We start from the raw sequence: 27,893 nt of genomic DNA, 5'->3' as shown, positions 1-27,893 counted from the left end.
AGAGGAGATGTGCTACGTCTGAGTTTGTCCTCAAAAGGCTTTGAGGTTTGACGCTGTTGTGTTCGTCCAATTGTTTATGGTGAAGCCCAATCAGACGGAGACTTTGATTAAGAACCACATAATTAAACTTCAGGTAAGAGGACAGGAGGGATAAAGAACAAGAAAAGGAGGAAATACGAGACGGTGCAGACGATAAGAAGAGGGAACGGTGGGGAGAAGAGAAAAGGACGAAGAAAGCAAAGTTTACGAGGGGGGATGGGGAGATACGATGAAACAAAGGAGGAGTGGAAGATTTGTGTGTGTGTGTGTGTGTGTGTGTGTGTTTCAGGCGTTAGGCGGCGGTGGCTCTGATTCACCTTGACGGAACCTTGGCCCGTTGTCATGGAACATTAGGCCTGAAAAATGTCTCCTTCTGCCCGGGATCGCTCCGAGTCTCACCTCCTCCTTACACCCACACAGACTAACAGACACACACACAAACACACACACACACACCCAGGAGGAAGCCTTTCATAGCTGGGTTTGTCATAGGATGCCACACGTACACCAGAGAACCCTAATTATGAGCCGGGACTCAAGACGCTGCTTTTGAGACGTTTGTTGACCTGGCCTAGTTTTGACCGAGCAGACATGATGACATGAGTCATGCTCTGCGGAGCACAGACGCTAATGTTTGCCTTCAGGGATCATTTGATTCAGACGTGAAAAGATTGTATAATTATTTATTTATTTACTTTTTAATGTAGAGGGAAAGAAGGGTGGGGGGGGGGGGTTGTATCTATTGTAGTGACGGTCGCTTGCTAACGTGGGTTTCAGCATCCAGGGCAGTGGGACACACCTGATCCTGACCCACACACACTCAGGGTTACACACAGATTTATTATCGTAGTCTGGTGTCTCGTCTCCTTGACTTCATCCTCCAAACACCCCACGGCCAAATCCATAAAAATGTGGTGGCAGCTCATTTCAAATACACACACACACACACACACACACACACACACACACACACACACACACACACACACACTGAAGTATTGTGGAGTAGAGAAGCAAGAAAAAAATTGTGGCAACAAAATCATTGTTGGGTTCAACAGTACGTTCAGATATCAACCCTATGATTACTTTTATTTATTTATATTTATGTAGCTTGGCTCTGTTTTGTCTTTTTGTCGTTAGTCAAATCTATTTTCTCTCTATTTGCTGTAAACTCGAGTCAGCGAGCCACACTGTATATGGAAACTTCAGCATAGACAGAGATTTGCTGATCACGTTGTGATACAGATGAGATGTAAATTAAAAATAATGCATGGAAATGTCATTCATCTGGAAGTTGCAAATGATCATGTGAACGATATAAAGATTTGCAATTAAAATGTGCAAATTGGTGTGAACAATTTTTTTCCAATCGCATGCTACTTTAATGGAAGTCAATTCCAGTTGACTAATAACCACTGATAGAGCAGATAGTTAGGTATTTCTTATCATTATTCCAGCTCATTTCCAATTAGGGTAAATAGATTAACCCGTGCTCAACACGTGTGGGAATTAACTACATGCAGTTAACATGACGTGGCAGCGCGAGTGTAAATGAACATCACGTTGCACATTTGATTTTTGTTGCTCAGCTACATATCTAAGGATTTACCACACGCATGGGAAAAGGAACATGAAGGTCAGAGCCGTCATCTGAAAGGTGAAACTGGGATGAAGTGATTAAAACGCCACAGAGTGTAAATTAGAACGTGTTCAGCGTTGAATCGACCAGCAAACCACAGCTGAAGAGCCACAAACCAGGTATGTTGACTGAATGTCCTTTAAATGCCACCTGGATTATGTTCTAAATGATTATTGCTTTTACCTCAAGTTTACATTTTGTTTGTTTAATAATCAAAGTAATCAAAGATTTTTACTCTAGAAGACAATCCCATGCATTCTTACAACACAACCAATGGCAATGAAGGATATGAACATGAACATGTTTACACAACACGACTTTGAAAACCATATATAAGTATATAAGTCATTTGTTAAACTTCATAAAGTGACTACGCAGGTGGTTCGACCCATTGATCAGGCGCCTTAATCTTTTAATTGTCTTCAGGAAAACCTGGTTTCACAGACACAACACACACGTCTGTGGTGAGATCAGTTCTGGTCACGGCTGGTTGAGGGAAATGTTTCATTCCTCATTGTGAGTGCAACCTGAATCGATGGCACTGGTGGTATTAGCATGTGTGTGGGTGTGTGTGTGTGTGTGTGTGTGTGGGTGTGGGTGGGTGTGTGTGTGTGTGTGTGTGTGTGTCTTGCCCTTGAGCAAGCTGTCTGTCTGATGCCACGCAGCTCTTAAAGCACAACACAAAGGGTAAAAGGTAATTAATATGCAGTACACACTAATGTGCCTGGGTGCAGTCGTGTGTGTGTGTGTTTGTGTGCGAGGTTAATACGTAATTAATATGCATCACACACATGCATCCCAGGCAATTAAACATCCAGCGGTGTCTGGTGATGCTTCTTAACGAGCGTCCTCTTTAATTGGAAGCATTTCACTGCAAACATGTTGATTTATATGAGTGGCGATCGTTTGGTGGGATTAAAGCTGAGGGAGAGAGTCATACTTGAAGGATCATATATTCTGAATCAACCAAACATTGGATTTAAATGAATATCTATAGGTACAGAGACTGTATGGTTCCAAATATTAACACATTCGTTAAATATATGATATAGATACAGTGAGAAAGCTTTTCAGAAAACAACGGGTGACTACTGTCATTGTGATTTGCTTAGTTGACCAGCTGATGTGTAAATTGGGCTTTAAGTTGCAGACACTAAAACTAGAAAATATGACGAAACAGAAAGTTTAACAAATGTTGTGATAACTAAACATAAAAACAGTCAATTTGAAGTCAAATTATGGTTTTAAAGAGCAAAAAAATGTTTATTAAATATACACATTAATCAATAATTATTACCTCTTCCAAACAGGTTATGTTGTTTTTCTATGACAGCGTGAAACACAACTTCACAATTTATACAAAAGCGCATAAAAAGTTCATATCCTACACGTTTTTCTGCACGTAGCACCCACTTATATTATTTATCCTGTCGCTCTTCCAACTGTACACACATTCAGCTGGATTGACAGAAAGGTAAACTTTGACAGAAAAGACATAATAAAAATGGTGCCTATGTGGTTAGAAGATACTATTGTGAACCAATAAACCAGTCAAGGAAACACAGTAAATATCCTGTTCCTGTATTTGTCCCACAGCGAGTTACAGGCCTGAGCAACATAAACACAGTGTGTTTGTGTGTGCATGTGTGTGGGGGGCTTCATACCTTCATGTATCACTCTACTTGCCTCTGCATGTGTAGGCGCTGATGCATGCTCATATTTGTGTACGCCTGTGTGTGAACACAAACAAAAGTCCGATGCTAATGCCATAATAATATACAATCGATTCAATGGGGTTTTCCTGTCTGCTGGATGACAGAGGGGCTCATTGTTCAGCAACCATTAATTCTCACAATCAGACCACGAGCAGAAACCGAAAAGGTCAAGAAGGTCATAATAGTGGTTTCTCATAAACCAATTTATTGGACTGTTGAAAGTCTGCAGGGGACCACTCAACATTAGCAATACATCATAATGATAAATCAAGTGTCACGATATGCTGACCATATGTGCTGGGAAGTAAAACAACTGCGTGAATAACCACGACACCAGGCAGCGTATTCAATCACCATTTCAGCATTTACTTAACACTCGACAATTGGGAACGGAAATTGCGCGCATCCACAAATTTGGCGAACAAGGGTCAGGATCCCGGTGGAATTTAAATCCCCCCTGAGACGTGAGATCTTATAGGAGGAGGAGAAGTGCAGCGGTTGTTCATGAAATTCATTATGGATCCAATGACATTTCTTGTGGCCCTTTAAAATGCAAGCATGCAGAACATTTATGCATCTGTGCACATTCATGTCTAGAAAAATGCCATGATTGTACCAGTTTAAATCACCCTGATGTGACCTAATACATACAATGTATTTATAGTTTTTTATCTAAAATGAAACGTACAATGCATTTGCATATGCAATGTGCAGTTTTGCTAATCTCAGTATCTGTGGGATTAGAGGCAGCACTGAGATAAAAACGATTCAGCTCTGATCCCAATGCATTTTAACCACCAAGCTTTTTTTAAGCGAGCACACAGGAAAAGAGTCTTGTTTCTATTTTCCTGCTGTATAACTGTAATTGTTTTGTAAACTGTTTCGTGTGGGAAACTCATCACCTGACCTACATGCATCACAAGTGACCATAACTACCAGTCTGACCAGTAGCTACAAGCCACCACTGACGGGGCCACCAGAGACCACCAGGCTTTCATGGGAAGAAGCTTCCTCTGCTGAAGGAAACATTTTATGAATATTTCACCAACTACAAGGTTGTGTGTGTCTATGTGTGTCTATGTGTGTGTGTGTGTGTGTGTGTGTGTTCTTGTACTTATATCTCTGTCAGGACACTGTAGCAGGGTCCCATTTCTTCAAACAGGGGTTTGAGGTTTTAGACTTGGTTTTAAGGTTTAAGGCCTAAATCAGATTTTAGTTCAGTGTCGGGCAATACATGGGTTCATTAATCTAGTTTTGATGGTCAAGGCTGGAATCAGTGGTCAGGCTCTGCATGTAGGGTCCTCACAAGGATAGAGAAATCACGCTTGACTGTGTGTGCACATTAGCAGCGAAAAGGGTAAGATGGAGGAAGCACTTCGGGGGAAAGTCAGTTTACCCAACAAGCACTCAGGAAGCACTTTAGTTGTCATGACAGCATCACCACGTTGAAATGAAGGGGTGATGGAGAGGGGGAGGAGAGAAAGATGCAGGAGGGAGATGGCGGAATGAGAGGGAGGGTAGAGAGAAAACGCCTGCAGCCGTTTCCAATCGAACAAGATCTGCAAAGATGAATGGATGAATCCAGTCGATTCATATTTCAGAAGAAGATGGAACCAAGGCTTCCACACTGTTCTGTGTCTGGAGCCATTCACAGATGACAGATCTTCTAAAATGAGGAGGAAAATATAAATATTTTAAAGAATCTATGTTGCTGCAACTTTCGTGTAAAACATCTCCAACTAGATGAGACGACAAAAACGGTGACCAACAAGCTTCTTCACCAGTCGGCACATGTGGGCGATCGTATTAAGTCGGCAGATGCCAGCTTGATCATCTGTTCCTGTCTGTGTTACACAAGCGACTGTTACACCCTCCTCGGAACACCACCGACCACAAGGCCCACGCTGCAAGTGTGAGCCGCTCGCTCCCTATCCCATAATTCCCCGGAGGCAGAAGATGGAGAGCTTCCTCACATTACTACGCCAGTGAGTCAGTTCCTGATGGCAGCGCCGCCACCGTGACCAGATCGAGTTTGACATATGCCGCAGTGACGTCTGACAGGCGGGCAAACACAGCGGAGCATCAGGGGAGCCCTGGCACTGAAACAAAGTATTGTCAAGGGGGAATCCAGCTCTTCCCACGACACACTTAGACGACACTCGCTGAATGAATGAAGCGCGCTGTGATTTTATTATTCTACTATCGAGCAGCACTTTATCAGTCCAAGACGTCCTCATTTTCATTTGTACTCCTCATCTTCTGTATTCCTTCTTTCTTTTTTTCCCCTCCCCCAGCCTCCCATCTTCTCTCCCCCTGACTTCCCTGCCCATCTTTTACCTCCAAGTCTTTTTTCTTTTGTCACGTCTTTTGTCAATGCCGCCTGAATACTTCCTGAAAGCTGTCAGTCTCCACACTGCATTCAGCCTTTATACCAATTTCCCAACATGGCGTTCAGCTCTTATCCTGTCATTCCAACATCCAATTTCACTCTTATTTCATTATTCTGACGCTGAATCCTTTATTCCATCATTGAAGTATGTCACTTAGCTCCTTTACTGTCATTACAACGTTTCACTCAGCTCGTGTCATTACTCCAACGTTCGAGGAAAAGTTTCTTAAGCCCTTTTTCTATCATAGAAACATTTCCGCCCTTGTTCCACGAATACAACCTTGACTTTCCTTTCAACTACTTTGTCATTAAGTGTATAAACATTAACATATATATTCTGACTGTGATGGACGATCCTGTTTATGTGTTTTCACATGCAAACATCACCTGGTTCCACAAACCTGGATAAGCTCTAATACCATTTCCTCCTGAGCACCACCTCTCCCCAGGGGGCCTTAGCAACCGGCGGTGAGCGCCATACATTCCAGAGGTCGTGTGGTCTTATGGAGCTTGGTACATTAAATATTTAAAAGCCTTTCTGCCACGTGGACTATTTCTGTATCCAAGTATTTATCATCATCTGTAATTTTATCATTATTAGCTCCTTTTCAAAGCTCCTTTGCTTGTATTGACCAGTGATGGTCTGAGTGTTCTCACGGTCCTTGTCTGTTTACCTACAACCAATATCGAATTGTCCTTGTGGATCATTTAAGATTGATTGATGTATTGATTTATGAAACCCAGTGATTCTTGAGATAAGTGCTCATAGATTTCAAGAGCCAAATAAAAATCTGGATCTAGTGAATTTAAATGTGATTTCATTAGGGGACGGTTGGGCCTGAGTACAATTCTCGTTAAAATATAAAAATATGAGTGAAAAAATGCAATGATAAATAACTCTACTGCAGCTCAGTCTTCACAACCAGCCGCTCTAATAATTTATAAACAGATATAAATAACCTGGCTCTAATCACTCCCCCTCAACTCTTCCACACACCCAACGTTCAACATTAACATTATTTCACTGCCTCCATTCAGCCATTATTCCTCCATTCCTCCAAGTGTTCATTCAGCCTCCGTCACATCTGCGAGGCTGAACTCAATCTACAACCCTCTTCTATCTCCCCATCTTGCTCTCCATCCATCTGCCCACTTCTATCCTCCGTTATCCTCCCTCTATCGCCATCGCCCCTGAAACAACACTCATCCATCTCTGTGTCTCCCCGGCCTCACATCCTGTAGTGTGAAATCTCCAATTTATCTCGTGTCCCCGTGTTTAGCCATCAATTCTCCTCTCTGTACTCCCTCCATCCTCCCGTCTATCTATTCATCCATCTCCTCTCTTCAGTCTTGCTGGGCTGACAGTGCTGCAGGCGATCGCCAATTATCCCTGCTGTAAAGTCTACATCTTACATGGTCACATTCAGCTGTATCCTTAGATCATCTGACACAATATTATGTCTGGTTCAACAAGACAGCATCACTTTGAATGTGAATATATTTACTTTACAGGCATCTTTTACTGGCTGCACTGAGAAATGCAAGACACATTTAAATGCATATTAAATGTTAAATGATTATAAAAAAGACAAATGAAAGAAAAGAGCAGTGAATAACTCTGAAGTTTTATCAACTGTGCATTTCCAAGCACATTTTCCATCAATATAGATATATACCTCTGAGGGACATGTGTGTAAGAGCAGAAGCTTGATTGTTGATTGAGGAAGAGTGCTAATGTAGCCGACAGCGATGAAGACGAAGGGAAGGAGGAAGGGAGACGGACGGACAATGGATGATAGGAGGTTGGGGAAAGATAAAATGAGAGATGGATAGAGGGAAAAAAAACACAGGGGAATGGAGCGGTATTGACAAAGAGACAAAGTAAAGGATTAAGACTGAGAGAAACAGAGGAGACGTGTGAATGAGATAGAACATCAGAAAGAGAGGGAGGAGAAAGACAAAGGAGGAGAAAGAGGTGTCCATAACGAGCGCTGTCCTACATTCACAAAGGCGGTTGTTAAATCATGCTCTACTAGGCAGCACATGCAGCCAATACAGCCACATCATTCAGCCTCTCCTGATTCCTCCACTCGCTGTCTTTCTCTCGGACACATCTGCAAACTTGGTGAAAAAATAATTTGGTCTTGGCGAGCAAAGATGGCGGTCGTGTTTATTTGGAAATAAAGTTGCCAGTATAGGCCACTTCTTAACCATTAACTCTTTTATAAATAACCATGATTATCTGCAAATTTGATCAAACAATCAAAAAAATCAACTACCTACAATGGAGAGAGAAAACTAAACCATTTCTTCCAGGACAGGTTTTCCAATCCAGCACAACAGATGTGGAAAAACCTCCACATCTAAAACCTCAACCAGAAACCATCCCATATAAAAGAGGCCGGTGAGTACACAGCTCCTCGCACTGTGGCGTCCAGGGACTGTTCCAACGTCTCAAAACCCTGGAAATCCAACACTTCACACTCCAAGGTGAGCGACTGAAACGCACATGAAAAAGCTGTTTGCTGAGGCAGAGAACACATATGGTTACAAAGCTGGGAGAGAGGAAACCCTGCCATGTTTGTCTCTGTAGACGTTTTCAAAGGCTGTCACTTTAAACCCGGCTCATCTGCATATGAAACCGCAGGAAATAAAAAAATAAGAATCATCCTGTAGCTTCATTAGTTGTGAGGAGTTACGCTCACTCTTCAGCATGTTTACTTCAGTTTGCTGTGCATGGGAGCATGATTAAAAAAATATATTTTACTGTGTTTGTTCTAAACTGTTTGTGCAACAATTTGCATATCACACATCTTCATCTTCCTGGGATGCAAAAATACTCTGAATGTCATTAAAATGAAAAATCAAGTCAGATCCAAAGCTAAGAAGCAGGAAATGTGTTGTGCTGAGGACGTCAGACACAATGCTGTGTGCTTCGTGTAAGTGATGATGGTGGGTCAGATTTTAGTCCAGTGTCCTCAGCCCTTTGTGAATAAGAATACAAAGGGCATGGTATATTCTGGCAGCATCTTTAAAGCTCTGTCTTCAGCAGAACAGACTGTGGTTGTTTGATTCATGTCTCATGGAACAATCTTTTAATCTTTGCTGTGGTCCACACAGCAGCTCCACGCAGTTACAAACTACGTTTCTATTTCACGCTTAGCAAGTCTTTCTGCTGACAGTTTGTGCACTTCGCACACAATAAAGGGAAAACTTATAAATAATGTTTACTGCATTTTTTTTCTCAGTTTGATTTCAGATTTTAAATCTGCACAAAATTCTGAAACTATTTGCCCATCAGCATGACTCACAAATTCACATTTTGACCAAATGATGGAACATTATGAAACAATACAGCATCAAAGTTATTCCTCCTGAGGCAGATTATCTCCTCCAAATTAAATGACGATCCATCCAATAGTAGTTGTCCTCTGCTAAAATCAATATCTGTAAACATTGGCATGATTGTCATCCAATTATTATTATTATTATTCTGTCAGAACCAAAGTGATGGACGACCAGTCAATCCACAACACTGCCATCCCTAGAGCTACGTCTCTACCGTGGTAAAAAAAAAAAACAAACTGCATCCTCAAACACTAAGAGACATCTCTACATGCCTTCATGGAAGAAAACTATTTTCTTTTCTTTAATAAAACTCTGGTGTACTTCTCGCATACTTCTGAATATTCTCCAAAAGGCTCCAGCTGACCTGACTGGTCAAACCAGATTAGTCAAACAGCAGCAGTCTGTAAAAGCATAATTAGCTGTGCTATAACTGGGCAGCAAGCTAATGAGTGGTAATCGCAGCATTAGCCAGATGTTCTCACATCTGTACTCCTGCACATGTACGTTCATCCATTGGCGTCACGTCTACGTAGTATCCTGAAAAATCTTTTCCGTTGATACAGAACAGACCGAGCTCAGGTATTAAACAGCAGAATGTTTTATATCCTTGTCAGCAACAGATCTAACAGTCTCCTGCAGTCTGACTCAGGCCAGTGGCAAACTGACAACTCTCTCCTAATGATCTCCCAACAGAGACTTCATGTCAGGTGAAGTAAACCCAGGGTTTGTTACAGGGATTCTTTACCATTTGCTTCTAACTAGTTCAGTGTCCGGTATAAACCTGCCTGTTTGGAATGGACTGTCTTCTTGATTTGCGGCGATGCTGGTTGCAGCTTTTCTTTGTGAAACTGTCAGAGTGACCCGCAGTAATTAAAGACTGCAGGACTCAGTCTGTAGAACGTCGAAGCTGAAGAGCTGTTTCAGAAAAGCTCAACTCACTTTGCAGAAACTGGAGAATCAGGTGTCGATGTCCTGGTCAACAATGTCTCAGCCACCGCTGCTACAGAGGCACTATGTACAAATCTCACCAAACTCAACACTGCACAACCTCGGGCCAAGATATACCAGCCACAGTCAGCGAGACAGATTTCAGGAGAATTAGACTGATGAACTGATGGTAGTTAAAAGACGCAGTAGACTGGTTCCAAACAGAGAGAAATTACTGACATAATGGAAACATTGTGAAATGAGCTCAATACAAATTGAAATGTGTTAGGTACGTGCTCCCTGAATCCACTGTCACCGTGTACACATATTTCTCTAATGTTCAAAACACTTTCCAATTATGTATCACACAAGCTTTGTGGCAGAGTAATACAGTTTATCTGGTGCATTAGTATTTCAGGCATAGACACAGTTTCAAGCCATCAGCCATAATACCTGTTTTAGTGGAGAAAGTGTATAGACGAGGGGGGTTGCTTTGTGCTATGGAGTGGGTTTGTATAATTCTGATTCCTTTCTCCATCTATTCTCCACACGCACACTCACACAATCACAAGAGACGAAACACTCTACGGCTACCAGATAATCACACATTTCAATCTTCTGTACCATATAACTTCATGCTGCTACAATGACAGCTCTTTGCGGCTGGTTTTCTCTCCCCCTCACGCCACTCTGAGCTGCTGCGCAAGTATGTGTCTCGTATGGAAATCTGAAAATGGAGTAATTTAAAAGACAGCACAGAGGGGGACTGGAGAGGAGTGTAGGAGAGAAAAACAGAGAGAGGGAGAGAAAGAGAGGCCCATGGTGCCCGTGGAAATGGCAGTTAAGGTCGACGGTGGGAATGTTTGGGCTCGAGTCGCGACAGAACAGCGGCTGGATGAGAGCAGCAAAGTGCTGCGGGGCTCAGGGGAATACCCTGCACTAAGCTGGGGGAGAAACACACTCGCACACACTCACAGAGGCGCACAAGCACACGGAGAGAAACACTTTGGGTAAAAGAATAAACAGATCCATGCACACACTCGAGCACACAATACTAAAAACAAACATGTGCATGAATATAAAAATAAACACAGGATGGGGATGGTGAAACAAAAGAGGCGCACACGTCAACGTGCACGCACAGAAATAAACCAACAATGCACACACTGGACAACCATATGAAAAAGGCAAAAACAACGTATTTGAAAATTTGAAATTTGCCACTTTTGCATGATTCTTTCTCACCTTGACAGGATCCGCTGATTTCCTCAAACCCCGGCTGGCACACGCACTTCCCGATAGGCACCAGCCACTCTCCCTCCGTGCTGCAATGCATCCTGGGAGGCTCGTATAAAGGCAGGGAGTTGTTAACGCAGCGGCCCACCACCTCTACCAGCTGCGAGGCCTCCGAGCCCGGGATGGTGTCGGGGAACTCGGCCAGACTCTTCACAAGGAATGGGCAGCGCTTGTAGAAAACCCGCACCGAGACCAAGGCGATGCAGGCGCCCAAATCCTGAAATGCCAGGTAGAAGCCTTTCCGCGTCAATGGGCCTAAATCGCGGACTTCGGTGTTGAGCTTCATCACGCGGTCCCCCAGGTCGAGCTCTGTGAAGCTCTCGTCGGCGGCGATGGTGTCAATTTTAATGTATCTGCTTTCCTTCATGAGCCTGTCCTCCTCCTCCGTCATGCCCGTTCCGTCCCTCATCTCTCCCTCCTCCATTTCCTCCTCGTCCCCGTTAGTTTCGTAGTAATACATGTTGAAGGTCTCCTTGCAGGTTCCCACCCCCCCAGGCAGGCTGTTGCAGTCTCTCAGGGTGAACTTGAGCTCGATGAAGACCCGCTGGGCGCCCTCGGTCAGGATCCAGTTGGTGTGCAGCCAGTTGTTCTGGTTCTGCTCCATCACCCTGCACACTTGGTAGGTGTGGATGGGGGCGTAGTCCTCGTCCACTTCGCCAATCTCCTCCCACTGAGGACGAGAAAAGGAGGCGATTAATGGAGGGAGAGGAGAAAAAGAGGGGAGTATAAAACTCAGGGTTATTGATGGATGTTGTGCAGGTAGTTTTTTATTGAAGCTGGTCAAACAGAGCTAGTTTTAACTACTTTACATACATTTAGTTTAGTGCAATGGTTCCGATTAAGACAAGATGAATATGAGGGATCTGGGGATGATTTATTGATGCTTTTAAACTCAGCTTTTAAAAACAACTGACCCAATATCCATTCAAGTTTGTGGAAGGGTAGGAGGAGGGGATCTGCATAAATGGTTAAATGCCATTTTATTCATTGAGTAAAAGTAAAAACTTTTAATCTGAAAGGTGAAGTGGAGGCATAAGGTAGAAAATGTGGAGAGATGGCAATATTCAAAGTTGTACTCAACTACGATACCTGAGTAAATGACCGAAGTGACTTTCTGCCAGTGCTATAAATGACTAGATTTGATATTCGATAACTTCTGTTATAAGCGCTTTGTAGAAAAATGTAGTTATATTTTATAAGTGTGGAATCAAAATGAATAGTTTTCGTACCAGTGTCAAACCTGAGGGAGCACATCTGCACTAGTGTTATAAAAATTCAAATGTACTCTCAGCAATGCATTTTTGAACGGCTTAACAGTGGTGAGAAATGTTCAAGAGAGGAACTGTGTGTGTGTGTGTGTGTGTGTGTGTGTGTGTGTGTGTGTGTGTGTGTGTGTGTAGATGGAAGAATAATCCTCATCCCTTCCACCTCATTTCCTGCTACTGTAACAGACAGAAAAGAATTAGATGGGGTTATGGGGTATATATGCATTTACTGTGAATGAGAGGTGGAGTCCTCGTCAGCGAAAAAATGATTTAATGTGCACTTATAGGTGTGTTCATCTGTGTGTGCTGTATAACCATACCTTTATTATGTGTGTGTGTGTTGCTCAGTGTGTGTGCATATATGTAAATGATTCTGTCAGTGTGTGTATGTGAGTGTCTGCATCCATGCCTCTATGTGTGTGTGTGTGTGTGTGTGTGTGTGTGTGTGTGTGTGTGTGTGTATGTGTCAGACAGCAGCATTAATTCCCTCTGCAGGTCTCCTGGGACGTGGCTATTATCTGCATCACTAGCACTCTCCCATGGCTAATACAGACGCTTCATCATGTCACCATAATATGGCCAGAGGGACCAGACTATGATCTGGTGTTATAGCTTAATAGCCCATATTAATCAATCCTCGCTGTGGCTGCTGTGTACAACCTTCTGTCTTTGTCTCTTTCTCCCTCTTCTCTCTGTCTTATTCACCATCTGTCTTTCTTTTTTTTTTTTCCATCCCTCCCTGCTTTAGTCTCCTTTTTGTTTTAGGCTTAATTATCTCAGTTTCTGAACCATTTGTGAATGAAGGCAGGCATTGTTAAGTGCTATTAGACAGCGTGCGAGTTGTTAAATGCTCATGTCTTTGTGTGTGTGTGTTTGTGCGAGTGTACTTCTCACTTTGTGAGGACCAATATAAGTTTGAGACTCAGAATGAGGACAGGAAAAGTGGAGACATTTTGAATGTCAACTATCCTTTGAGGGGCTCAGACGTGGCTTACGAGGTTGGACTTTGGTTAAAAGGTAGTGTTAAATGCATTATGTTAATGAGGGTCTCCACACGTGTAGATGCACAAACATACGTGTGTGTGTGTGTGTGTGTGTGTGTGTGTGTGTGTGTGTGTGTGTGTGACTGAGCCCCCTATCTCTTCCAGACTCCAGGCCAGTCAGTCCCAGTGCAGACATTAAGCCTCTTACTGGTTAGATCACACAGATCCACCAGCCTGCTCTGAGCTTTGCACAGCTTAACACACACACATACAGACACACACTAACACACACAGAAAAATCATCATTGCTAGCCCAGCAGGGAGTTGAACAGATATGACCTTCTCTGGTTTTGCTTTGGAATCAAATGGCTTCAGTGTCTGCGGAGAAAGAGCGGTTGCCATTGTTGCCGTTGGAAATCTTCCCGCTCTGCAGCTCGACTGTATTAGCAGTGTTTTATTACTAATGGAAACGGGGCCCGACACTCGCACAGAGCGCTGAAGCTTTTTAAAGTGAGTCATCAAACAATGATTTAACATGAGCCATTAGTTTCCAAATAAATACACGGTACAAAATAAGCTGAGAAATGTGCGCACACACACACTTGAAATAAAAGGTTAGCTGGGCTCAAGCTCTATGAAGTGATATCCTTTCTATCTTTATGTGATGCATTTAAAACAGGATGGATCTGTAAAATAAAAGTCTTATTTTTGGAGTAGAAGCAGTTTGTTTTTTTTAAACACTATGTGAGCATGCATGTTTTCCCAGGAGGCAGCAGTTTTCTGTGAAGTTCAAGTGCCTATTTCATGGGATCTTTAAAGACCGCGGCACATGGTGCGAGGTGGGTTCGGTCCTCGGAGGTCAAGCACAAAGCTCGGAGCAGAGAGCAACACGCCAACACCGCAAGGTCAGGACCACCCATACAGAAATACGAGTCACTGCAGAAACAAAAAACCAGCGCTCAAAGGTGCACTGCTCAAAACCTAACCACAGATTCTGTGTTTGCTTTAAGGCAGATCTGCTTCTGTCTCTTAATGATTCTGTGAAGGGATTTTTGAACTGAAAACATGAAGCTATAATCTTTAGCGCACCAAAGCAATTCACACAACCTCTTCTTAAAGGGTCAGTTCACTCAAAGTGCAGGAAACAGCCATCTTCCTCACTTATCCCTCGTGGTATCTGGACATACAGATACTTATGTAATTACCTTCACCAAGGAGGTTATGCTTTCATGCTGTGTGTCTGTTAGCAGACAGAATGCCCTCTTCCTCCTCTTCTAGCTACCTGATGAAGTTCTTAGACATATTTCTGCTGTGACCTTCCTGTACAATGTCGAACTATCTAGAGAATCCAGGGCAGTGTTATCTCTGCCAAGATTTCTGCCCCTGTTGTTTGTTGGTCTGTTGTGAACAGCGGCTTTTTTAGACATTTTCTCCAATTTCCCAGGGAATAATCCATGGGTCTTGTTAAAATAAATTATCAGACATATTTAGGGTCCTGGTATCTATTAGTCTGTGTAATTTGAAGCAGCTTGATTGAATTTCGGGGGAGTGTTGGCAGAGGTATGCGCTCTACTACGTAAAATTATGGTTTCCAATGTTTTTAAATAGCAGCCAGCAAATCCCTTCCAATCAACACCTTCACACATAAAACCAAAAGTGTCTGCATGAGAAGTTACTGCCAACAGTAAGATTAAAGTTTCTTTTCTTTATTTAATCATAATTGTTAAAATAAAATTTTAAAAAAGCCAGCTGAGAGAAAGATCTCAATAAAGAGACATTCTTAATTTCAGTCCTTCCGACCCATCTCGTGCAGCCCTGACCTCTCCGTTACGTCTTGTCTCTACCTTCTGCCCTTCTCTGCTTGAACAGTCCCTTTAGGCATATTTCTAGCTCCTCATTAGAGTGCGTTCGTTTCGTAGAAGGTTCAGTGTGTGGGTGTGCTCATGTGTCGGCGTGTCACATCCGTCAGCAGACCCCCTGTGGCTGTGCTGAGTGCCCTCCTGGCTCTAAGTCCATAAAGCTGCCTGCAACTTATTATTACCCCCCTGGTTCCCACTGACTATCACGACACCTTAATAGATCTGTCCTTCTCACGCCTTACCCATACAAGACCCCCCCCCCCACCCGGCACCCTCTTTCCCCATTTCTGTCTCCTATTCAAACACTCAAACATCCCTCCCCTCATTCCATATTCCTCTGCCTTTTCATTCCAGCCATGTCTATCATCATCTTCCCTCCATGTGTCCTCTATTCTTGCTTCAATTATCCAATCTTAAGTCTAACCCAGAAACACTGTTTGACCACCTCCCCCACTCATCCGTCTCTCCCCTCTTCCAGCTTCGTCTCCCTCCTTGTCCCCGATTACTGCCGCCGTTCCTTTCCTCCATCCCTCCCTCCTGTCACACTTCCTCTTTCTAATCTCCACCATTCTCTTATCTTTCTCCTCTCTTCTACCTCGTCTTCCCTCCTTCATGGTACTGTAATGTGCCAGGGGAAACAGAGAGGATCCGTTTAAGCTGCGGCACAACAAATCTCTGAGCAAACACTCCCTGAACTGTTCAAATAGCCGCTCCCCTTCCTCATTAAGGACAGATAGTTTAGAGCCCTGACACAATAAGCCAACTGTTAGCCGTCAGCGGGCCATCGTGGAGCATCTGTGCCCGATCATTGCACAAGGTGTTTCAGTGTGCTCAGCATCTTTGATGCTGGTTTGCCCTTGTCTGTGGTCAAGTGAGCATGAGGAATCAGAGATGCAGTCGATGAACGAGAGCTCCTGAACCAGCTGCTCTGCCTGGAGAAGCAGTGATTGAACACATTAATATGATTTTACCTTATTTTTAGTTCTGCAGACGTTTTTATTGTAAGATTCCAACCTTTGCATGTAAAGTGCATTGAGATAATATACATTGTGGTTTGGCACAATACAAATAATCTGAATTAATTTGAAGACTCTGCGCAGCAGTAGGGCTGAACTCCTTACATCATTTCACAATGCACATAGCTCTGCATCATAATGCAAACACTCACAGATCTCACCTGCAAATACTCCAGATTCTTTACAACTGGACTTGAGAACTTTATTATTCTCTGGGAAATCAGTAAAAACGTAAAATAAAACCTTCCATATCTCCCAACATTGAAAAATGTTCTGCCCCCTGATGTTGATCTGCACCGCAATATTGATTTTTCTTCCCTGATCCATAATGCATCCTTCCAACAAGCTTCATGGTAATCCGTCCAGTATTTTCTGTGTAATGCAGCTGAGGAAGTAGAAGATAAAAGCATCCACCTAATGCCAGATGATGATCGGCAGCCCACCCAGTAATGGAGGTACTGGATGACAATGGGTTGACAGATGAATGGTCCTAAAGGCCAGGCAGGATTTTTATTCTTATTGTGGTCCTCATGTCTTTTCCAACATGATTCTATTATTAATGTAAATTTACATTTACATTTTAGACATCGACAATGAGACATGAGAAGACAACACAAATGTTGTCCTGATTCTATGTCTGTCTTCTTGATTACCCACAGGCCCTCTTTGTCTTCTACCTGCACTTCCGATCTCACTGCATATTCCAGGTCACAGGAAGGTTTGGTTTCTCCCCTCTCATTCTCCTTGTCTGCCTCATGTCACGGCCTGACTGTCTGCAGCTCTCCATCACTGTCTAATTCCCTCCACATCTGTCTCACAACACATCTGTGTGCACATTGTCGGGGGTCTCATGTTAGAAAAATCTTGCTCAAAGACGAGAAACGGCAGCTAATAGCGAACTTCTTAATAAAACACAAGAAGCTCTTCATAGACGAGAAAAAGCATTTTCAGTGTAAAAAATGTTTCCTAACCGACAGCTTCAAACGAGTGTTGCATTATTGTTTTTGTGTCCAAACAATTGAAGTTCATCCATCAAATTTCAACGATTTTTCAAAGCCCTCATGTTAGTCCCATCCCCCCGTCGTCTTTAAATACACGCCTCAAGAACCCGTGAAGCATATGGAGGCTTTGAAAATGGAAAGCAAGAAAAGAGCGGGAGGGGAGATGGTGAGATAAAACGACAAGCAGATGACAGGGGCAGGAAGAAAATGGGGATGCAGAGTCAAATAATTGTTGGGGGGGGGGGGGACTCCAGGGCGATGATGCAGATTGAAGGAAAGGGACAAAAATAAGGGATTAAAAAAAAAGACACCATCTGTAACATGGGTAGAAAGAAAAAGGCTTCTGTGCCTCTTCAATATCTTATTTAACCATGGCCGACTGCTGCTGCCAAGTGTGACTGAGTGTGTGAGTGTGTGTGTGTGTGTGTCAAAAGCTGCAGATTGGGCATTGTCGTACAACGGTGCACATGCACATGATAAGAATTATAATTGCAGACACACAAACAAAAAAGGCATCTGTTATTTAAAATGCCAAACAGGGAATAGATTCGTTTTGTCTCACACGTCTTTTCAATTCAGTGTCAGACAACAAGTCAAACAGAAAAAAAAAAAATCATTTTAATCAACATAAAGTGGAGCTGAATGAGATCGTCACAGCCACTGAGACAGAATGTCATAATTAGATCCCTGCATTGTCTTATCAGGCCGTTAATTTTCTCCTCCCTCCATCTACCCCGAATGCTGCACTTATTTATGCAGATGCATTGTCGCACCTTAATCACATCTTCATTAATATGATTGTGCACATGGCTGCTTTTGTCAGCACTATCTCTCCCATCGAGGAACAGCCACGGAACGAGCCGTGATGTGAATACTCGGAGATGAGAAAGTGCTCAGGTCAGCACTATTGGTCTGGCATGGGTCTATTTGCCGACAGGAGTTGTGGCTACATGAGGGATTTTCAACTTGATAGATGGACGCACAAATTAATTCCTGTTTAATCCAAACAAGCGCCGCACAGTCAGCCCCCTCGAGGTTATGGGGAAATTAAGTTTTCTAAACAAAGGGGACAATATGGCACGGAACTACCATCCTAGTCAGAATCCATTGTTAAATTATTTTAAACACAACTTCTTTTTCATTGAAATACATTTCATGAGAGCATGAAATAACTATTTTCCAACTCTAGTAAGTCGTTCTCTAATTAGCCATCGCTTGGGGAATACGTGGAAATGGAAATTCAATTCCTGGCTTGAGAATAATATATTCCACGGTGACTTCCGATATCTTATTCATGAATTCAATTTAGCCTGATAATGAACTGAGAGTTCTTGGAAATGAAATGACCTTTGACCTTGACAAAACAAATGAAGTACCTGCACTTCAAGGTAGAAATCATGGAAGCTGCAGGTTTCTCTCATCATATCCAGAAAGTGAGTTTGCTGCTAAATCTACCAACACTGTGCTTACACACTGTAGCTGTTCATTTAAGATGGACAGTCAATTGAATTGTTCAGCATTCTTTGTGCATTCAATAGTTTTAATGGGTAACTGGGTTTAATGAGTTTTCCAAAATGCTGCAAAGATAATTGAACGGCACAACATGAATGTTTGTGTGTCACATGGAGAATTAAAGGTTTCTTAAACCATGAAAACAATTTATCTTGTGCCATGTGCCTCCAAAACCACGATACCCTAAAACCCAAAGATACAACAAATACTGAAAACTTTAAGATTAAATCAAAAAAATAGGTCAAACAATTCGATACATCTGAGTAATTTCTTTTTTCATTTCCTTACCCCATTCTGTGGGTAGGCCACCCATCCTGGGTCTCCCATCACAGAGCGAGAATCCAGCAGGTTCACTGTCAAAGAATAAAAATAAAAATCATTAGTCGAAACACAAAAGCAGAGAAGTGGAAAACAAAAATCACCTCATTATCTTCAAATCCAGTCAAAGTTCACTCATGACCTGAATTTTTACTGCATTCACTAATGATCAGATCATTTTCAGTCATAAGTATTCAAGGTCAGGATTAGCTTCAGGTGCATCACAGAGACTCACTGTGTGGATTCAAATTAGTTTTCAGAATTGACACCAACTTTACAACAAACTGAGAATTTAAAAAAGAATGGTTTGATGTAAGTTCACTCTGGGATCCCCGGACTGTAGCACAGGTAACAGGAGCATCATCTATCTAATTAATCCTGGTCTCTTTTTAAAATGTCACAGCGTGTCTTTTTACAGCATTTGCCTCTCTTCTACAGATTAGAGGAGAATTTGACATTTTTTATACCTGTCACTCAATTTGAGAGCAATTTTTGATGCATAGTAGTTTAACAAACCCCAAATCACTTCAAGAGTTTTAAAACCTGTGCCCAACTTTATAACCTTGTTCAAGCAATTCAGCGACGGCAGTAAAGTCAGTACAGCCCATCACCACTGCGGAATCACACGTCCCTGTCTCCACCTCTGAAAATGAACTTCTCAAGTAAAAGAGAAAGTAAATTCTTGTTTAAATGATAAATATTAAGTGTGTGCACTGCAACATGTGAAAAATAATGCGAAAATGTTTCCATCGGCAGCTGTTTGTTGATGCATGTCACGCACAACTTGGTCCTGAGGAGATTCCACGTTGAAACATCGTTCCCCCTGAACTAAGGAGGATGAAGCAGTAATGCATCTTCATGTGACTGAGGTGCATCATTATTATTCTTCTCCAACTGTCACCACACTCTCCTGATACTCGTTTTCCAAGATGATTCACAATACTCTGTTCAATCTCCTGTGGCAATTTCTGCATAGGATTTATTTTTTCAAAATGAGTATTTCCACTGCTACCACATGAAATGTCCCAAATCAAACACACCTGTCATCCTGTGTGACCAACAGGTGCATGCTGGGTCAGACTAACTGCTAAAAAACTGACAGTGGATCCTTCAGCTGGGACGTCTGTGTTTACTTTTAAGAGTGCGGAGCCCATTTACCTAACTGCTTGAAAACTAAAGTATGGCTGCAGTGTACGTGGACTTGCGACTTTGGACTTTGCTTTCGGTGCAGCTCTCACAAGGGAAACATCTAAGACGTGTTCTCTGACTGCTGCGCTGAACACATCTCTCTAGTCAAACTAAAAATCCTCCTCTCTCAGCTTCCAGGTTGAAAGCTGTCAAATGTAATTACCTGACCGCTGCACTCTTCAAAACACGTTTCCAGTTGCTCTTGTGCAGCACCGGTGACAGTAAAGTCTTGTGAATTCTGTCTTATGTTGCCCGTCAGCGTGTTCAGCTGCTTCTTCGACAAAAAAAAGGAACAAAAGTTTTTGTTGAGAGAAGCAAGTGTGAGCTCATAGACGATGCACTTGGAGGCAGTTAAAAAAAAAAAAAGGGATGCAGGGAGGAGTCCTGCAGCACCAACTTGAGACTCAGCTTGAGGCCAGTTTTGTTTTAGTGTTAGAAGCAAAACATTCCTCACACATGGAAAACAGTAAATCTCATTTTAAGCCGTATTATGACAGCTTCAAATCTCATCATGATATGCACGGTCATAAAGCGCGACCCGGGTGTTGTCAGGTCGGAGTTCAGTTTTCTTTATCTCATCGATGATAACGTTCAGGCTTGTTCTGTGTCTGACACAGTGTGAACTCAAACAATAAAAAAGAAAGTCAAACCGACGGATCCCTTGTCATAAGCCAAAGCTTTTAGTTGACGTGTAATGGGAGATGATACAGAGGTTGACATTTAAGCTTACCAGGTAGCATCTGTTAAACTTGGGTAGACACTGTGCCTTTTTATACCACTTTTTTCATTTCCAGTAGTCACAAGTTTTTACCTGCCTCCTGCAACTTTTACGCTCTCACTGAAGGGATCAGTTGCCATGACACTGACAGTGAACATGAGCATTGACAATACCAATAAAGTTTGTTCCAACAAGTTTCCTGCTGCCACAGTTCGACAGATAAAGAAAAGATGGAATATGCAGATATTTACATCTGCATCCAAATCATCCAGAGTGAACCCAGACTCTAGCCAATGGGATGTACTCCAACAACCATCAGTGACTTCTCATTAGCTGCAGTCTGCAGGCTCCTCAACTGGAATATTAAATCTAGGGGAAAGGTTCAGCGTCCTTTCTCCCTGACTTGAATGAAAGGTTTTTAACCACTGTCCAACTTAAGCTGTTGAAAAGGCTCCATCTGCTTTGAAGTTCACAGCTACAGTATCGACCCAACTTGAAACGCCAAGCTGCAAAATCTAAGCATAGTTTAATGCTTTTATTTTCCTTTACATTCATCTTTAAATATGACATCCAACCAGCTTCTGATCTACAACGGCAGGAGTGGATTTCACACTACTTCCTCGACTGAAATATTGGGATTCAAGATCCAATACTTTGCTGATTTCACATCCTGAATCAGTTTACAGAGATTAGGTCAAAATGAACAAGAATATCTGTCCGTGTTAACTGAAGTAATACTTTCTGCTGCTGTTTAGAGCGACCGACAACAGACATTACAGTAACAGTATCAATATAAATGTCAGTCATACAAAATATAATCTCATAAATATTATCCATTACTTCAACCAAATGTTGAGTACAATCTGTCATATGACAGGTTCTGAGATAAGCAATAAAAACATCTGAAGCTCATATCAACCCTGGTACAATGTCAGCGGGACAAACTTTGGAAGTGAGACACACTTCAAAATATGAAGCAAGAGCCAGTTCAGTTCCTGAGACAAACATGGTCTCCAACTCCTGCCAACACACACGTTTACACAGCTATACTTGATAGGTCGTTGCCTTGACGCCAACCCTAACCTTAACCAGGCACTTGGAAGAGACATTTTGCCACATCATAAGAGGAATACTGGTCTTGACAAGGTGGAGGTTTATACTGGAGGAAGGTCCCCATGAGGTAAGAAAAATGCTCAACACACACACCACTAGTCTTACTGTCTGCACTGCTCTACAGAGAATAATAAAAGATGTCCTTCGGAGGCGATTAGACAAGTAATTAGGCCATAAAGAAGAGATAAGTGATGCTGAACTAGATCATAAGGGATAGGTTACCTCTCTCAGTCACTCTGAGGATCAAACCACCTCACCAGCTCAGCTGCGACAATGATCTATAGAACTTATTAGTAAAAGTCAGCTCCGCAGAATGAATGAAGTGATTTAAAGTCTTATAGTGACATTACTTCAAGGATACTTAAAGTATTTCAAATGTGTTGAAGAGTAAGTGGATTGTCAGCCGGAGGATTATTGATAAAATTCCTCTTGAAATGGCAACGGAATAGTTGATCTGGGACGTACAAGGCTGTCGTGGTACTGTTTTCAATCGCACATTTTTTGGCACTTGAGCAGGTGAAGGGTTTTAGTGCCATCATCAGAGATTATGAATACAACCTCATCTGAGACCATATGTTCCCTCCTACTTCTGAAACCAATGTTCAAGGTATTAAACATCATTTTCCCAACACTTCTTGTTTTAGTCTTTTTCCTTTCCTTTGATTTCTTTCTATTCCTTTGATCGTGGGATGCTAATGCTAGCTCAGATCACTTCAGGTTTAATAGCCTGGCTTCTCGCTCTCACACAGGCGACACACACATGCACTTCCCTCAATCCATTTACGATAATTTGCCTCAATTTACCATCCTCGTTGGATCCACACCATTACCAGGAAAAAGCAGAGCAATGGAACTCGCTAATGTGTAAGCTCGCACACACACACCTCACATCATCCTAACTGGTTTGACAGTATTATTGACACATTACAATCAACTAACACAAATGTGACTCATCTGGCTCTGTGTCTAGGTATTCACAGAAATTGATAACTTAATAAGAACAGATTAGCTTTGAGAGAGGGGATTTATCAACTTGGCACACACAGCTTGTACAGTTTTCTTCAACACCATTCATCAGTGATCGAGCGTTACCGCAGGAACACTGTGCCCTCTGCAAGAAAAATGTTAATATAATAAAAGGAGGGATCAGGACTTTTCTCTGTTCACCTTCTCTTTCCTTCAATTAGTCACCGATCATAACACAAGTTGGCGTGTAGCTGCAAATTACTTAAATGAACTTTAAAGTGGACCTCAGCCTTAAAAAAAGAGTTGAATGAGGTGAGTCCGCTGTGTAATGTCAGGACACGTTACGCTGCACGGCCTCAGCATGACGCCCCCCCCTCACATGAAGACAAAAATTTAGATGGGCAGGTGGCCAGAATCCCTGATGATTCCTCAAAGATGTTGAATCTTACTTTTTTTTCAATTACAATAAATTAGCCCTATGACAGAATAGCAGCTATTTTAATTACGGGCTTCTCTCCTCTTTCCAATTATGCATGCAGTGGTATGATTATCCACTGCAATGTAAATATGTGCCAAATGAATCTAAGAAAAGTGTGCTCAGTGGCCTCTGGCAAATGTTTGGTGAGGGGTGAGGTGTTTAACACTTTATGTTTGTTAAATAGAAGTCGTCAGCTTCATTTGAGAGACATCACACTTCTGAGAAGACGAATCAGGTTTTTGACGTTGTGCCGTCGCAGAGTAACAAAGGATGTGCTTGATAAATGACGAGAACAAAGACGGCAAATGTCTGACTAATTCTGAGACGTGAAAGATCAAATGTGGATGTTTTTCAGAAGTGACTTGTCATCCATTCATTCTCAAACTTGTCACAGTCTAAAGCCTGGATTTATCAAGGCTGTGTTTTAACCGACTCTAGCACGTCACTGGATGAATTGGCATAGTTGTATGAAACATATTCCTTTTAAATTATTTCTTACAACCCATAAATCAGTTTACACCCACATAGAATTCTGCTTTATCCCATTAAACACAAATTCATACGTCCATCACCCAAAACCCTCAGCCTGCTCATTGCCTCTGGTACAAAGAGGTAACCCACAAACTCCATGTGAACTTTAAATATTTCATCTTGCCAAAGGAAGCCCCTGCGAACCACATGGACGGCTCATGCAGGTCCCATGACCACATAGAGTTGGTTACTTTTGTGCATCTAAACTTTGACCAAATAAATCTGCCATGTGAAGAATGAGGAGGTTGACAAATGTTGCCCCTTTTCCCGGATAATGCCGTCCAACAGCCCCAAACAATAGCATTCATCTCCAGCTATCAAACTGCTGCCCAGAGTGCGGACAATAGCGTGGGAACAATATCTGACATGTGAGTTTGACTTATTCTCACATTCTTTAAAACTTCGTATTGTCTTTTAAATCAAATTGTTATGGGGATATGATGGAGTGCAGTAGTTTATTTGAGATGGAAACTGATTAGTTATGTGAAGTATATGAAAGTGATGGAGCCACATTATGAATGTAGACACAAGAAACTGTTCATATCTGACATTCAGTGACAGCAACTGAGTTCATCAGCTGGCTGGTGTTTCTACCAGAGGTCAGAGGTTAAAATGACTAAATCCACAGCTTTAAAGACTAAACCAGATTAGATTAATCTTGAAATAAAATGAAGACTTTGCCCTAATTATGACAAAAGGATAAATAGAGTTCGATTAAAACTCACTACAGAAAACCAAAGCAGAGAAAACGTGGATTACTAAACAAGTGATTTTTTCTTTTATGCCATAAAATGTAGGTCAATTAACAGTGAACGTAAAGATGAACACTTTCCACCCTGCACTGGAACAGGTTTCTGATTTATCTATTTCCTCAGAGCTCTGTGCCAAAGTCTTCGAACGACTGGTCTGCAGAGAATCATGTTCTGTTCAAAGGTCTCTCTCTTGTTTTATATCGTGAGTCCTGGGGGACACTGCTGTCATAAATATCATCAGCTCAAATTCAATTTACAGGCGACCTCCTTCTCTGTCAAACGGCGAGGAAAGCGTAAAAGCCACCTTGGGCATCCAAAGGGACACCGCGGACCTTTAACTGGCCAGACGGCGACAATACCAACCACCCGGTCGCGCGTCAAAGCTGCGCCTTTTACGCGTGTCTTACCTTCATTTGCGGGGATGCACCACGCCAGACTCCAAACCCACGTCCATGCCACCAGCCGAACGCCACAACTCCTCCACCAGCGAGATAGCATGGCGCATCCAAAAAGAAAAGCAGAAGCGGTAAGAGGGTGGACGTTTCTTTGCCTTAAACAACAGCACTTTCAGTCAGCACGAAGCGGAATATCGTGGTGAAACCATCTGTATCGCTATGCGTCCGCTCGGAGAGGTGGGAGCTCATGTTCTGCTGAGGGTGGAGGGGAAGGAACTGAGGAGCTGCGTGCGCTCCGGGTTTGGGGAGGCGGGCGGCGAGCCGAGGAGGGCGGAGTGCGAGCGCAGAGCCTCTCCAATCACAGACCCTCCACAGGTGAAGCCCATTACTGCTGGACACGTCTCTCCAAGTGATAATCAATTACTCCTCACAAGTTACCACATCCACATGTAACGTCTTTAATGTAACTCTGGAAACATAGTCACATATCTGGTGTTTTCCAGACCCCTGCTCGAAAATGAGTATATCTCTGAAACTACAGGGTCTGAATGAATAGTCTTGGTATAGAAAGGTAGATTTCTGCAGAGGTGTAAGTATTAGTATATATGTTACTAGGTCAGAGTAAAGGAAGGAGCACAACATGAATAAAAGATTTCAGGTCCGCCTACAATAAGATAACACGTTAGTGTGAATAACCATGAAATCATGCAGCCGCTGCCCAAAACCCTCAAGCAAACTGTGTCACATCAATATTTTCTGTACTACTAAAAACAATTCTCCCAAATTCAACAGACACTGGAATGAAATGGCTGCCATACATGAAGACATTTGCAGATTCAACACAAATACGTCTTTAAATTTCTTCCAGAGCTGTTTATTAATCTGCTTATCTGCATTTCTTGTTGTGTTGAACAGAACGGACTTGTTACTTATCTTTATGTTTGATTTTTGTTCAGCCCACTGATTAAACCATTGCATTTACACTTCACCACACTGGACTGTGTTTTAATCATTATTATTTTTATGGCTTTATGAGCCTGCAGTCTAATTGCACATGGTGTGAACACTGGATATCACCTCTGTGAAATATTATCACATGCATTTAATACCTACAGCCGGTTACAACATGTGACATCCTCTTTCTTTGTTTCACGGTTTTGGTTGACATGTCATCTTTATTTGATATTGACAGTAGAATACAGACAGATGAATTCACCAGGAAAACCCCAATTATATTTAAGACCAAGGCTTTTCTTTAAGTGGAGACTTGTTGGAAAATACCATAATCCGTCACGTCTTTTTAACAGCGCTGCAGCGTTTGGACCTGGAAACACATTTCACACAACTGAATAGAAAGGTCCGGGAAAACACAACAACTTTAAAGTCATGATTTTAAACTTTATGTAAATTATATGACGTAATGGTTTTAGGTTTAAGCCTCTTCAGTTGGTGAGAAAGGGATTGGACTTCGAACCCGTGAGTTGTACCAGTGAGAGGTGAAGTCACAGATGACCTTTGTGGATGTGCAGTGAACCAGATCACTGGCAACTTTCTACGTTCCAGGACCCACAGTGAGCACCATAGGCTCCATGGTGGTGGGATTATCACTGTCAGTCAACTCAAAGCACCAGGACAAACTGTTCAACAGCAACTGGTTTCTGTTCAAATGTTCTCATGAAGGCTCCTTTGCTAATAAACCTCAGATTACTATGGGTGCACCACAACCACACACACATGCACACACACAAGCCACGCTCTGCAGAATCTGAAACTGTGAATGACAGTTTGTTCCTTGTCTGCTTTCTAGTTAAATGAATCTCTCATGTAAGGTTCCTCTTGTACAGTTAAAGCTGTAAATCATGTGTTGCATCATCCTGATTCTCCACAGTGTTTCACATTGATTTGTATTCAGGAGATCATAAAGCTGTAAGATGCTGTTTGATGGTTCTGCAATGGCCACTTGGATTTTAAGTTTCTCTTAAATCCTCCTTGTGTCTCATCTCTCACCATCTAACTCACTAAGGCACATATTTAGCAAAATCAGCTTTCTTCCTCTGTGTGTGAGCTGCTGGTCTACACACAAACTAAGTCCCAGAAGTTATATGATTATTATGATATTAGCCGGATCGTTGATGTGGACTTCATCACAACCTACGTTTGTGGTGGTTTTTGTGTTCTCATCTGGATAGAGATATTTTTGTAAAACGAAACTTTATAAAAATATCTGCAGTACCGACAACAAGGCCTCATTCTCTTACACTTTTTTTTATGCAGATAACTCTCTCTTGTTGTGTTTCTCTTAGTTTGTGTTCTGCCTTTCTATTTTCTACCCTCCCTATCTTTTTCATGGTGCAATGTGATTCTTTGATTCTGGGTGATATTCCTGTGGCTTATGCTGCTGACACCTCCCACGCTCCTTATGTATGCACAGACACACACACATAT

The 27,893-nt window shown here is 42.3% G+C and overlaps 1 protein-coding gene across 4 annotated transcripts in view; it reads right to left on the bottom strand.

Annotated features, from left to right (window-relative positions):
* The window catches only part of LOC109626328 (ephrin type-A receptor 5), a 53,799-nt gene extending 26,990 nt beyond the window's left edge, over window positions 1-26,809 (bottom strand). Inside the window, exons 1-3 of one of the 4 annotated variants that reach the window (XM_020082172.2) lie at window positions 25,461-26,809; window positions 19,278-19,342; window positions 11,303-12,023 (exon numbers count right to left, since the gene is read on the bottom strand). In XM_020082172.2, the coding sequence (XP_019937731.2) occupies window positions 11,303-12,023; window positions 19,278-19,342; window positions 25,461-25,551 (877 nt within the window). In that variant the 5' untranslated portion in view covers window positions 25,552-26,809. The other 3 variants (XM_069513873.1, XM_069513872.1, XM_069513874.1) reach the window with 3 other exon arrangements.
* Between the last annotated feature and the right edge of the window lie 1,084 nt (window positions 26,810-27,893).

Source organism: Paralichthys olivaceus, chromosome 18 (genome assembly GCF_024713975.1).
Source record: "Paralichthys olivaceus isolate ysfri-2021 chromosome 18, ASM2471397v2, whole genome shotgun sequence".
Classification (NCBI taxonomy): domain Eukaryota; kingdom Metazoa; phylum Chordata; class Actinopteri; order Pleuronectiformes; family Paralichthyidae; genus Paralichthys; species Paralichthys olivaceus.
This window is presented reverse-complemented; position numbering and strand designations above follow the sequence as displayed.